At 41.8% G+C, this 14,376-nt stretch overlaps 1 protein-coding gene across 1 annotated transcript in view; it reads right to left on the reverse strand.

Annotated features, from left to right (window-relative positions):
- Positions 1–965: 965 nt before the first annotated feature.
- GABRA5 (gamma-aminobutyric acid type A receptor subunit alpha5) overlaps positions 966–14,376 on the reverse strand; it is a 56,485-nt gene continuing 43,074 nt past the window's right edge. The window contains exons 8-11 of the mRNA XM_066545199.1: positions 10,725–10,868; positions 4,887–5,039; positions 3,413–3,624; positions 966–2,502 (exon numbers count right to left, since the gene is read on the reverse strand). Of these exons, the coding sequence (XP_066401296.1) occupies positions 2,200–2,502; positions 3,413–3,624; positions 4,887–5,039; positions 10,725–10,868 (812 nt within the window). The 3' untranslated portion in view covers positions 966–2,199. The remainder of the gene's footprint in view (positions 2,503–3,412; positions 3,625–4,886; positions 5,040–10,724; positions 10,869–14,376) is intronic.

Below are 14,376 nucleotides of genomic sequence, written 5' to 3' on the forward strand. Positions count from 1 at the left end.
TGCACAAGGACATGCTGCAGGTACACCCATATTTGTTGAAGATTACTTTCCATGTAAGTAAAATAGACCAGATTTAGAGATCTTTTCACTAAGTCCTGCAATGGACACCAGGAAATAATGCTGTAATACAGAGTCAGACTTGGGTGTAAGCAGATAAAACCAAGTACAGAAACTCTCTGGGGAGACTTCAGAACTGGTCTGGAAAAGATGCTACACAAAGATGGCTCTGAGTATCTCATTCTCAAAACTCAGTCATGTAATTCTTCGAGTATTTCATCTGAAGAAATAGCCAAGGGACTTGTATAAAGTTTTGCCTTCCAATAAGCACAAAAGCCAAAGGGATCCCCCAAGGGGATGATGAACAAGGAGATGTGTAGCTGCTCAAAGACACAGAGGCAGGCTACATGAAAACAGAGATCCACATTCTTGCCTCAGCTCAGGCTAGAACTGAATAGATGGGTGTGCTCCCTCCCTTGTTCCTGTTTATCAGCATCCAGTCACTTGCTCAGTTCCATGGCTTCTCTATTGCCCTCAAAAATGTATGAATTTTTCCTTCCACAGCATCAAAAAAAAAAAAAAAAAGCTTCAAAAAACAATAGACACGTGAGATTTTTTTCTTGGCAATTTTTAGGAATGAAAGGGTTGAAGGAAGACACAAAAGAAGCCAACCAACTCCCCAGTCCTAGACCAGACCCTAACCTCAAAGTGAAGCATGAACTCTCCACTCTGTCCCCAAAAGATCATGGGATTGTTGCTCCATAGCAGGATAGCACCAAATTCTGCAACAACTCAATTCACTGTGTTCGCTCAAGGCATGTCCCTTTCTGGGCAACAGGGAGGATATGTCATGTGTGCACACGAGATTGAGTGTGTGCGTGTGTGCTTTCCAGTTAATTCTTCTTCTGGTGTGCTCTTTGGTCTTTCTAAAAGGACAACCAGTATAAGAATGACATTTTGCAATCAAATGTTGAATGCATTTTTTATTTAAACATTAAGATTTAATTACAAAAGCCTCTGGAACAATTAAAGGATGCCAAGGAGGAAAGAGCTGAAAACTCAGACTGCATTTTCTCATTCATTGTGAAAGCAAAACACATTGTCAGCAGCAAGGCGTTTTATAGAAAAGTTTCAGATGGACAGTACAAGGACCTTTCTGTCAATATTGTCACTGAAACACCTTGCTGTCATGAAGCACATCTTTTTTTTCTGATCACACTTTCTAGTGTTGGCTGATTGATTTTTGCAGTGGGAAACAAGTAATAATTATTGCAGAAATACTGTAATTCTTTTCTGCTAATCTCTGCTAATATAACACAGTCTTCTTCTTGGAAAAGTGTCCAAACATAATTTACTTTACCCTGTTAAAAATGTCTGCTTCTGTTGTTAGAAGTTTTATTTGCACAAATATTTTCCTAATCTATGTTAATTTCATGCAATATAATTCTTAATTTTTGGAATAAATACTGAGAATCATTAGAGAGAATTCTTTGGAATCCAAAATCCAACCAAACATTGTATTTTCATTTAAGGGCAAGATTCCATCATTTTTATTTACATAAGTAGCATCCTGCTCCCTGTGTTACTTCACTGCAAACTAGAGTCTCAAGCAGTGAAAATCAGCATAGTCCCATTAGGATTTACTGCATTGTATTAAACTTCCAGTGAAAATTGGGCTGAGCAGTTTTGTCTATGGAGTAATGCACTACCTGTAACTAGTAAAGGTGCTCAAACATAGCCCTACACTTAATAATTTGGCACATTTACAACTGGCGTTACTCAGTAACTTATCAGATGACAATAGTGGAGCTCTTCTGTAAAATATAGGTTAAGCCCATATTCGTATGACTGTACATCTGAAGTATAAAAACCACGATATGTAGTACACTTGAACAGTTAAAAAATATAACTTATTTTATTTGTAAACTATCAATGCAAGATACTCAGCAGCAAAGAAGCCATGTTCAATGTCTTCTGATCTTTTATAAAGATCCATTGCTGTAAGTAATATAATCGTCTCCAAAACATCTGAGGTTACATGTAGAAACAATCAAGGCAATATTATTTGTACATATTATTAAACATGCAAAAAACTTCCTGAAGAATATTGCCCAAATGTAGAAAGTCATCTGGATCTCAAATTTTCCTTGGTAGCATCTGCTTTGTAAGTATGGCTCACATGTGGCTCCAGAGTACTTCAGTTTATTTTGGAGAATTGGCACCTTTAATAACAGGCTCCCTATTCAAATATGTGGCCCAGTAAACTAAGTTAAAAGTTCCAAACAGCACTGGAAAAATTATCCGGGACATTTTGTCAATCTTACTGATGCTGTTGTAAGTCTTTTTGCTTTCAGCAGGCTTTTCTTCTGGAGGCTTCACTGGAGCAGATGTAGTGTTTGAGATGACAGCTGGGGCTGAGTCCTTTGGCATGTTTGGTGCAGGAGTCATCTTCCCAGTGGTGTAGGTATTAGTTGGTTTATTTCCCAGCAAGTTGCGCTCCTTTTTCTGCAGCGTAAAGAACAAAATGTTATTCCACAAGAACAGAAGGTGGAAACATGTTCTCAAGGGACTGACCCAAAAAGCTGAGCACCATAATCAAGCATGCCCATTAATGCCTGTTGGCTATTCTGACTGACTACCAAACAGATTTTTTGCCTTGATTTTGTAGCCCTTACTCAAGTGTGACTTTCCCTGATGGGAGAAAGCTGAGACTCACTTGTTGCACCCACATCCCACCTGGCATGTGCATTAGCAGCTTCTTTTGTCAGTGAGATGTAGTCTGGCATCTGCCCCATGGACAGCTGACAAGATGTGAACTTCATTTCCCCAGATGCTGAAAAGGGTGTGGCGAAGGACTCATTGCCCCTGCCAGCTTAGCCTCTTTGTAGACTCTTTTGGGATGCCTATGGGTATGAGCTCTCAAGGAGATGATTTACTAAGTCCTATCCCAAAAATTTCATTTCAGCATGAAACTCAAAACTTTGTGTTTTTACATAATTAGTCTTTGGTTCCTTTTTTTACTGTGGTGGGACCCAGACTCATGGAGCTCAATGTGAGCATTGTTATTTATTAGGAGAGAATACAGGGACTGCTCTGCAGAGACATGTTTCATAGTTATGTTATCAGAAGTCTGATCACTGAAATCCCATGTCCTGTGTACTCAATGCCCAATGTACTTCTGTAAGCAGTCCTCTTCATAGAGATGACAGAGACTGGTAATCTATCTCTGTGAAGGGAAGGCGGGAAGGCACTGTATTTCCTTGCAAATTTTCCTCCACAGGAAGATAAAAGGTATGTCATGAGGTGATTAAATACCTTTTTCACAAAGAAGCTGGAAATTGACCATTCAGTATATTTAAACTATACTGAATATCTGCTTTTTATTTTAGGTATTTAAAAAATGTAACTTAAGCACCTTGATTTTTGCAGCTTCCTGGGCTTTTTTGCCATCCCATGCCCAACTCCTCTTGGTGAAATAGTTGACTGTTGCAAATTCAATCAATGCCGAAAATACGAAGGCATAGCAAACAGCTATAAACCAGTCCATTGCAGTAGCATAGGCCACTTTTGGCAAAGAGTTACGGGCACTGATACTTAAGGTGGTCATGGTGAGGACTGTTGTTACTCCTGCAAAGAAAAAAAATAAGAGTCAGAGATCAGTTTGCTAACCCTTATGGGATCCCAAATGAGTTATGAGCAGGTCCCAGTTCAGCAGGATGTCTAAAAAGGCCACACGAAGTCAATCAGTGTTTGCATATTATGGTTTGAAGGAATAAGAAAAAATGAAAGCCTTTACCCTCAGATATTTTATTCTATGGAGTTCTGGTTAGTTCTAGCTGTAGTGTGTTTAAATAAGGATTTTTAGGGTAACACAAGCCCAGGGTTTATAACTGTCAGAATGAAGTGGGATTTCTTATTTTGTTTTCTTATACAGAGATTGCATATTTAAAATTGTTGACTGTTACTGGTTTCCTTGACTGTAGCTCCTCCTTTCCCATATGATAGTAAAAGACAAACAGCCAATGCTTTCATCTGTGGGAACATTTCCCCAGGATCAAAAAACTCAACTCTCAGTTACAGCTTTGTAAACCTAGAGTAAGTCAGCAAAATGATGCTACTACCTGTATTCTCTCCATACAACTTGCTGAGCTGATTTTTGAACAAAGCTGCCTACTGACTTCAGGAGGCTGGTACAGAAGAGTGACTCCTTTCAAATATCTGAACAAAATTTTACTTAAAAAACTGCTCCTACTCCCCTTGTTTTTCTTCTAGTAAAAATCTTGTATTTCATCAACCTTTACTTTCTCAAGTGCTTATTTTCTGCAGCTTTCTAGGGATAAACCAAGTAATTTAATGACACCCCAAAGGTTTTTTCCATAACAATTTCTTCAGTAAATACACATTTTCTAAATGCAAAGTCATATTAGTTTGATGGTTATAGAGATAATTGGCACTAATTAACCTCTACATGGTTTTCCTAGATAAAGATCCTACAACAAAGATGAACAAAATGTCTTGAAGTGATATCTGCTTCAACTGCTTAGCTAGGGTATACATTAAGTATGATAATCCATATGTCTTTTTTTCTAAACCATCCAGCGTCCACTGAAATGAAAAAAAAACCAAACCAAATCACACTAATCTTATTCTTCTATCTTCTGTCCTTAATTTTCACAGAATTGATTGACCAATTTCTATCACAACTTTACAAAAACAGCCCAGACAAGGCTTTTAAATTGATTTTGAGTTTAAGCTGGAAGAGAAGGAGAAAACATTTACAACATCTCAAGCAGAAATAAACAGTAGTGAACTGTGGTTTTATTACCGCGAGTCACTTTCACAAGCTACAAATATCCTATCTGTGTCCTAGGAGCAAGTGGGGTACTCACCAAAGACAGTTCTAGCAGGGACAGATTCTCTGTTTAGCCAAAACGACACTTGCGATAAGATCACAGTCATTATGCAAGGAAGGTACGTCTGGATGACAAAATAACCAATTTTTCTTTTCAGATGAAAATGGGCTGTCATAATAGTATATTCACCTAGAAGAAGAAAAATGTGCATTTGAGTAAAATAAGGAAGGCTTACTGACTTAGGTACTGAATAAGGCCAGTTCCAACCCTCCATTAGAAGATATCACTAAGCCATTCTTAATTTTATGAAAAATGTCTGGATTTCTGTGCTGTGGAAAACCAAGACTTGAGACAGAGGTGCTGCTAGATCCTCACAGTCTTCACATTCAGTCTCTAAAGCAGAAGACAATGACTGCTGTTCCTACTACACTGAAAAGCTGCAGTCCTCCCATGCACCTGGAATGTTGTGATGTTCACAGGCGTAAAAATCTAGTTTGCTGGCACTGCCTCAACACTCTCTGGTTTTGGCTCAGTCCTACAAACTCTTGCAACATAGTAATAATTAAGACCCTCAACTCTCCAAAACCCGATTTAGCAGCAGGTTTAGCAACTTCTTTAGTGAAAGTGTTATGGCCAAGCAATTTTCAAATATGAAAATGGGTCCAGACACTCCTTCTGCACCACATTTTAGGGACTGTCAGTCCCAGCATCTTCTGTGAGAACTGCCACGTTGCATATGGATTCTGGGATGTCTTATTAATCTGAGTACTCAAACCCTTCAGATTGCTGGTCCAGAAATAAAAAGTCCCTCTAATGCATGCCATGTTCCTAGAATTTGGTACACTTTAGCCCTACAAAAGATTGTCTGTTTCTGGATAGATATTGTGTCCTGTCTTGTTCACCTGTGCACTGAATAGTGTACTGCCTACATGGAGAGTTCCCTAAAAGCTGCCACAGCAGTACTAAATTCCATTTCTTTTTCATATGCCAAATTCACAGCATTGCCTTAATATGCCTTTTATCAGCTACTCTGAATTTCAATAAAAGCCTAAATAAATGCACTCAAAAATCAACAGACCAGCTGTCACCTTCCCTAATGTTTCAGAAAAATTCAAACCTTAACCAGTTCTTTCAGATTGTTCCTGGAAAACCATATAGTTGTTACTGAGGGCTATTCCTGGTAGTAACTACTCCCTGGTTCTTTCACAGTATTTCTGGAAAACCAGGTAGTTGTTACTGAAGGTTATTCTTGATGGTAACTGCTCCCCAAATCCAAAATCTTGCTAGCTAAAAGCATGCTACTATTTACCTAGGAATAATAACAGTAAAAACAAAATGTAAGAATAAAAAACAATTCATCCCTTCAAGCCCTAACAGTTCTTCACTGATATCAAAGTAATTTAAAAGCATGCATCATTCAGTTGGGTACTGATGAATCAGCGAAATGCCTGTTTTGAAATATATATTGTCCTTCAAGAACAACTATAGCTATAATCTCTGCTACAAGATTTGACTGTAAGTCTCTACAGAACATCCACAAAAGGAAAATATCCAACAGACTGATTCTGCCTTGAGTGAATAGCCTGAGTTGAGCTGCAGCCAGCATTACTAAGCTATTAGATTTGGCAGATTACTTCTAACTGACAATATGGCTAATTAGCAGAGAACACGTTTACAGTGAAAGGGTTTTTGCAGGTACAGCTGCACTCATACACTATGCTACAGGAGCTCTGCTATTCTGCATCAAGTTTACAGACCTTGTTCATGCTGAGGATTTTAGACAGAAAGTGAAATAACACAGAATACCTAACTGACATCCTGCCTCAATCTTTATGTCTTTCTCTGGAGTCTGATTTTCTGGTGAAATGATTCCCTGAAGAGTGATGGGGAAATGGACATGGAATGCTGTGAAACTGGGGAGGAAACCCCTGCAAAGAAAAGCCTAATTCCCTTCCATTTAGTGTAATTTTGAACCAGGGAGGCTGAACATGCAATGGTCTCAGGAGGAAGCCCACTTGCTCTTTATTAAGGAGTATTTGTAGCAGGGTCTGCCTGCCTCAGTACTCTCAGGCAGAGGGACTGTTTCTCAGTTGCTACTGCACTGGGATGTGTTTGAGTCAGTTTCCCCGCTCGCCTGCTACAGAGTGACAATGTGCATTATCTATTTTGACAGTATGCTCTCAGAGCTGGAATAAAAAAAGAATCTACACAGCTTCAGAAGAGCAACAGGACCCTCCTTTTTTCATTTTTAAAACACAGGAAATGAGTGCCTACATTCTGATGGCCCTCCACAGCTGATTTTTACCTTACCATTTTCTTCAACCTATCAAAACTCTTGTCTCCACTGAAATAATCACAGCACCTTGATTTTGTACTTGCTTTTCTCCCAGCTGATATATTCTTTGATTTCCCATGCCGTCCCTTTCAGAGATGTCTATACCAGGAATGCTTCCTCCATTAGACTTATGGCTTAAGAAAACCCCAGAGCTTGGTTTTTAATGCCCTGGGACCACTGCTTAAAGTAAAGCTAAAAGCTGCCTGAGTTGGCCTTTTGTTTATAGAGCAAGATACTGGCTCTGTTGGAGCAGCAAAGCTCCCTTTTACTTCTGCAAGGCCACTGTTTATCCTTAGACCATAAGCTTTCTTGAGCAAGAGCTAATTTTTGTTATAGGTTTATGTAGCACTTAAAAGAGAATCCTGTTCCTGATGGGGTCCACTCATCACTGCAGAAAACAAATTATTGTTAGTAAACAAAAACAAATCTAGTACTAATGAAAAGCCCTAGAGCAGAAATGGCTGCACTTCATGGAGCTGTGCAACTGTGCTGCTGCTCTTAAGGGGATTTTTATGCTTTAAAAGCTGCTACAGTATTTTTTTTTTTTTTGGTATATAGTTGATGGAGTTCTGGAGATCCCGCTTACAGATTTTCCAGGATCTTACACACATTATTCCATTGCCATCATGCTGAGATTCAACTGAGTACTTTAAGGAGGCTAGACCAGCCCCCAGGCTTGTTTGTTTACTAGATATACCTGGATTCAGTTCTATCAATGGCTGTTCTGGCAAGATCCTGACAGTCAGTACATTAGACACCTCACTGACTATGCTGACATCCAGAATATTTCGGCCCATAAAAAAAAAGCATGTTCCCTTTTATAGTGATACTAGAGAAATATTCATCTCAAGAAAAAAATCAGAATTATTTGGTTCAAAATGAAGAGCTGAGTGATTCCTTTATTGTTTCAGCTTTGGATATTACAGAGCTCAGGCTCCAGCTGGCAGTATACAAAAGAGTGGGTTTATGTTTTGTTTTTTGCCACTGCAGATCCTAAGTTTGCTATGAGAGATTCTGGGTATGGGGAACATAACTGGGCAACCATTTGTGGAAAGCAGCAAGATCCACTTGGACTCAAATCTCGTATCTGATTGTTTTCAGCACTTTTACCACCAGGACATAACAGGTGCTGGTTCTGTTAGAAGCAGAGTGAGTAGGAAAATGCCTTCCTTTCAGGTGGAAGACATTTGGGGATGTTAGCACAAAAAAACCCTCAAAAACCAAAAAAACAAACAGCCAGAAAAAAACCCAAAACAAACAGGTGGCACATGACAGAACTGTTTTCTGTGCCATGGCTAAAATGTTCCAAGTTTCAAGATTGGTTGGAGAATTAGGAATGCCAGGGTATTTTTTTCCGAGAAGCCAGCCAAACAGCAGCTTGCCTACAAATCAGCAGAATCCCAAGGAACCAGTACAGGTCTGGAAATTCCATTAAAAAAAAAAGTCTGCTGGAAAGAAGGGCATAAATGACCTATGACATACACAAGCATTTTGTCTGTGCAACTGCAAGGGCTGTGTAGTTTGACTTGTGTGTCATAAAAGCCACAAAAATCCAAGCACTTGGATTATGCAATAGCTATTTGGTTTTTCTTTTTCACGTTCAACAATTCAATAGAAGGAAGAAATGCCTTCGATGGCCATTCGTAAGTAATGCTGATTACTGGCCTCCTACGAGGTTGATGAACTCCAGAAAATCCATCGTTGACTGATGCTTTCCCTGTGCAAAATCGGATTTTTGTATTTTGCTAATCCCCGGTTACAATCTGTGTCCTGCTCTTTGTGATCCACCCTGCAATCAGAATCCAGCCAGCCCAGATGTAACCCAGGACATTAATATAAAATCTTGACGTTGGAAACACAGCATTTATTATAAATCTTAAATACGTGAGGGAGGTGTTTACTGTGCGGAAACTTTGGGATTTGTCTGGAGTGTTTCCTTGGGCTGAGGAGAACAAGGAGCTTTCACAGGCAAAGCGGCAAACTGGAAGTGGCCTGGAGCTGACACGCTGGAGCACTCACTGCCTGGGCTGGATGGTTTTCTTGCTCTGAGGAGCAGGACGAGGTTGTAGGAGATGCTCCAGTACATCCTTTGGATCTTTTTCTTGGCAACAATGAAGGCGAGAGGGGAGCTGCCATTCATTGCAGAAAACAACGCGGCTATGATGGTGAACTGGTAAGGAAAAAAGTGTCTTTACTCTTTAATGGGAGATAGTGTACTCATTCTTTTTCTGCAAATGTGACCACTCTGATTTTATTTTTCTCTTGACTTTATCAATCTTCTCTTTAGCATCAGCTTTGTGTCTCCTGAAATGGGCAAGGGAGGGGGTGAATGTCCATAGGATGGAAATGGCAGTCAAGTTTAGTGGCTGCCCAAGGCGAGCCTTCCCTCACTTTGTGTCCTTTCTGGAGCACAAGTGCCAAGCTCAGATATCTCCTCTTTATTTGCCAGGCGGAGCACAAAGTTTTATGCATCTTTTATGTTTTGGTTCAGCTAACTTTGTGTGCAAGTGTACATCTATGTACCTGTTTTCATGTCTCCTTAATTTCCTACAGATAGTAAAAGGTTCCTAATTTAATCCGTACTTTGTCCTCTACCACTCTGGCCGTCATTTTTCTCCAGGGACACAGTATATCACCAGCACACTCTGCTGGGCTTTGCCTGCAGGAACTGCTCCCAGGCATGTTGCCACAGGCTACCCCTTTCCCCGACCCAAGCCCCTTGCAACCCCTAGCAGTGGAAATCCCCCTTTTCTCCATGGCAGGCTGTTTAATTTCCACCTCTTCCCCCTCCCTTCGCTGGACGCCACTAATGCTCTCCAGCCGAGTGCATTGTGTAACCTGGTGAAGCCCCGGTCCCGCTGAGCGCACGTGATCCCTTGTCCCGGCCCCGACCCCCGGGAGTCCCCCCCGCCGATGCACGCCCAGGGCTGCCCTTGCGTGGGAGCCTTAGGAAGCAGGGGGGCACGGCTCACGTGGATGCCCGGCCTGGGATTAAAGCTTCTTTGCCTCCCTAATGCTGCCACATCTGGCGCCTCCGCTCCCAGCCCGAGAGGGAATGGGGATCCTCGGGGTTTGCACCTCCTCCCCGGCCACGCCGCACAGCCCTGCCATGCCACAGTCCCCCCCTGTGCCCCCATTCCCTTCCCCCCCACGCGGTTCCATCAAGCAATCATTTTAAAGCGATGATTGAAACGGATCAAATGCGTGGGTGGTGTTTGCCTCCCAGGGTGGTTCCTCCCTCGGGGAAATAAGCCAGCAACAGCGCTGGCAGCCACGGCGAGGGCGATCGCCAAGAACTGCGTGAGGCTTCTCAGGCTCTCCTGTAAATACCAGGAGCCTGGGTATGTCTTCAGCAACGTACCTACGAGCCAGCATTTAACCCTCAGTGTTTAAATACCTCTACATTTAAACACAGGATCTCCCTGGCACTCCACATCCCACAGGCGCTTCCCTAGCCTTACTGCAAAGTGACCAGAGCCTGTGAATCTCCCCTCCTGCTCCAGCCATCAGCAACCGTGGGATGGAAATGCTCCCCCTACCTGTACTGGTACTGATGTTTTCTGTGCCCACGGTTTGTCCCATCAGGTGGTACTGGTTGAGTCGTGAGCCATCTTCAGCCACCACCACAGATGTTGTGGTGCTGTTAGTCCACACGTAGATCACCTCAGAATTGGGGTAAGCATCTGCCAACAAGGGGGGGAAAAGACAGTAAGGAGTAAAAACCACTGTGTAATATTTTAGTGGATCTTTAAATGATAATGACAGGGAGAGAGAAGAATGGAGGAGTGAGAGTGAATGGAGAAAAACAAATAAAGATGATATAATCGTGGTCCCATATGCCCAGCTCAAAAAAATATTAGGTTGAAGCCTCCTAATATAAGAGATGTGTGGGATGGTTTGTGAAAGGCTGGAACAGTAGAGGTATAAATATAATCCATCACAACCACTCAATTTAGGAAAGCAGTTCAGACCTATACTCACCTCACTGGTGGCTCCTAAACCCCAGCAAGCTGCTAAAGGTATTTTGCTGAAGTTCCCCCTCAAAAGGACTCAGACACCTTGAATTCCAGGACAGCAAGGACCCTCCTTGTCTTGTCCTGTCCCCAGGATAAAATTCTAAGTGATGCCCTGTGCAAGTGCAGGGTCTGGTGTGTATGCACTGACTGGAATACGTATGTGTGGGTGAGGGCACAGAAGTCTTGCATGTGGGTAAAGGAAGCTGGAATGTGCCTGCCTGTGCCTGTGATGCTGAAGAGCAGACACAGAATGCGGGGGTGAGAATGCATGGAGAGCAGGAATGGGGCAGGGAGCTGCAAGGAGAGGGTAGGTGTTTGTGCATAGCAGAATGGGTGATGGTGTGAAAACACCTGCACAGCTGCAGATGTGTATGTGATTTCTCTCATGTTCATTTAGAAGTCCTAGGAATTAAATGTGGTTGCAGTAGTGCCAGCTCATTCCTTCTTCTATAATGCTGGTGTAACTTTTAATGCTCCAACACCCAGAGTGATCATGGTATTATAAGGAAATCTCAGTCTTCTTTTACAGACTGTCAATGCTGGGTTTAGATTTTAAGCCTTCTCTGCAGATGGTCTCAAAAACCCCAGGAGACAGCTCTAAATTTAATTATATTTCATTTAATATAAGTAGCTCTCCCACTTTTTAGAACTCCTCTAGCATCAAAATTTTTCAGGTCACACTTCTGCAAGCATGTTACAGTAGGCTAGAGTACATTGTACTAAAATGTCTGGAAATCAGGCGAGGCTTACTCTCCAAATGGCAGGTGAAAAGCAGGTAAGCTTGGGAGTGATCTGAAGTCAAATATTAATATCTCATCTTCTGCACTTTTGAACTTGGAAGATGTCAGGGCAGAATGTTTCTTTCTGGAAAAAAACCTGACATCCTCATTCAGGAGACAACACATGGTGGCTTTCCAGATTAGGACTTAGAGTAAAGGACAACAGGCTAGGTTGAAGGATGTTAACTCACTCCATCAGACTGCGTGTTTTGTTTGCAAGTGAGCTGTATTGGAAAGGTGCAGCTCCATGGAGGACTTACAAAAAATTCATAAGCACTGGGTCATAGGCAGTGGGTCAGCATGAGCTTCTGAGGCACTGCAAGGGCAAGAAATATGGTAAGGTGATCCCTGGATCCATAAAACCAGGCATGTCCAGCAGAAAATGGGAAGCAATCCCAGTTCAAGCTAAGAGCACGTGTGTAGCACAATGAACTTCACTTGAATGCTTGACCAGGTAGCAGGGAAGAAAGCAGCACCTTCTTTGCACTGTTATTCATGTTACCATGTCGGATGTGGGAGGCAGGGCACTAGGCTCAATACACCTTTGCTCTGACTGTTTATGGCTTTTCATCCACACCTCAGAAAAGTCATAGAAATAATGAAGAGAGAGAAGGGGAGAGGTCAAAAGAAGGTTACAAGTACCTCCATGGACTGGAAAATAAGTCATGATTTGACACTTAAGCAGCTCAGCTTATTCAGCTCACTGACAAAAAGCTGAGATGTAGCTCAAGCTCTGAGTATAGATAATTGCACACATAAATCTGAAACCAGGCTGAATCTCTTGGACTACTCACAAAAGGTGCCTGAAAGATGGTTCCAGGCAGATTCAGATGAAGAGCAGGGCAGAATTTCCTAACTGGGTGGGAGATGGGTAATTATACAGTGGCTAGCCTTCTGAGAAAAAAAAAAATTATGAACTACTGTCACTACAAATACATTGAAAATTTGAAATAATTTTTTGTCACTTATCTGATAGTTGCTGCTGTATCCAGGGCTGATCCTGGGTTTGGAAGTTAAGAATCTACAAATTTTTTATCCTTTGTTAGCCATGCAGGACTGCCCACATGCCTTCCTTATGCTTGTATTTGTAGCTCTGCAGTAAAATTACTGTAATTATATGTCATGATCTGCTTTGAAAGGCTAAGAAGAAATGTCTTCCCTATTTCAAAATATTTGCATCACAAAAAGTCATGGAATTTCACCTTCCCTTTAGAGCTGAGATACTTTACTATCTCTGAGATGATTACAAGTTCACAATGAACTGTAAATAATTTCAAAGCTGCATCTGGAGAAGACAAGTGGGAGGAGATGGGTCCATTTAAAAAAAGTAATGCAGAAAGCCCTCATTTTTTTAAATGGTGGTATATGGTATATGTTGTTCATGGGCCAATTATCCCCAGGAAATGTGGGATATGTTTAGGTAGCTTTGGGATTGTCAGAAAATTCGATTTTTACCTGTGTTACTTCCTATGCAAAAAAGAAGTTCCTAACAACAGCACTGGACTAATTTTTTTTTTTCTTTCTGGGATGATCTAGATGTATCTCAGCTCAGCACCTCCCTGTCTCTGCAATGATCCCAGCAATCAGGATAATTGGGTTTTTCTTTGTTTTCTGATGATGATATACATTAACTCATCCTGCTAGATGCTTCCCAATGCGAGTACTGTAACCAAATTCATTGAAATTGCAATCACACAAGAATTTAGCCTCTAAGTTTTAACAAGATTTCAGATGCTTTGGTTCTCTCCTCTGTCTGGCCTGCAGGGCAGGGGAGTCCAAAAATAATTCAACACTTCTGCTGTGAATTGCAGCCTTTACTGGGTGCTAAAGCACATGTAGTGGAACAGAGTTGGGGGCTCCTATGCTGCAGGAGTCCAGCAGCTCCTCTTGTAAAATACCTGCAACTCAGAGAGAGGCCACAAGGTGCCAAAACTCAAGATCCCACAGGTATGCCTAAGCATTACTTCATGAGGCTGTTTTCTTTTGAAACCATGCCAGGGAAGGGGGTGCCAATCCCAGGCCAGTTGGTGAGAAGAGAGAGCATTCAGGCAGGCAAGAGCACAGAATGAGGCCAGTGCCTGCCTGGGAGGAAGGTCTGTAGGTCCTTCCTCACAGGATCTGTTGTGAGGCTACAAGACAGAGAGCTGTGTCACTGCTAGGCCAGGAATAGAGTATCCATGGGAGAAGGGAGAATAGCTCATCTAGAAAAGACTCTTGTGCAAGGGCAGGATGGTTATAGCCACGCCTTGAAGACACAAGAGGATAACAAATGTGTGCTTGTGGAGCCCAACCCAAACCAATGCAACCTGCAGTGATTTTACCTCCTCAGGAGAAGTCTGCCACATTAGGAATAGCATGAATTTACCTCAACCTAGTTATATTCTACTGTGATGGAT

Source organism: Molothrus aeneus, chromosome 2 (assembly GCF_037042795.1).
Source record: "Molothrus aeneus isolate 106 chromosome 2, BPBGC_Maene_1.0, whole genome shotgun sequence".
Classification (NCBI taxonomy): domain Eukaryota; kingdom Metazoa; phylum Chordata; class Aves; order Passeriformes; family Icteridae; genus Molothrus; species Molothrus aeneus.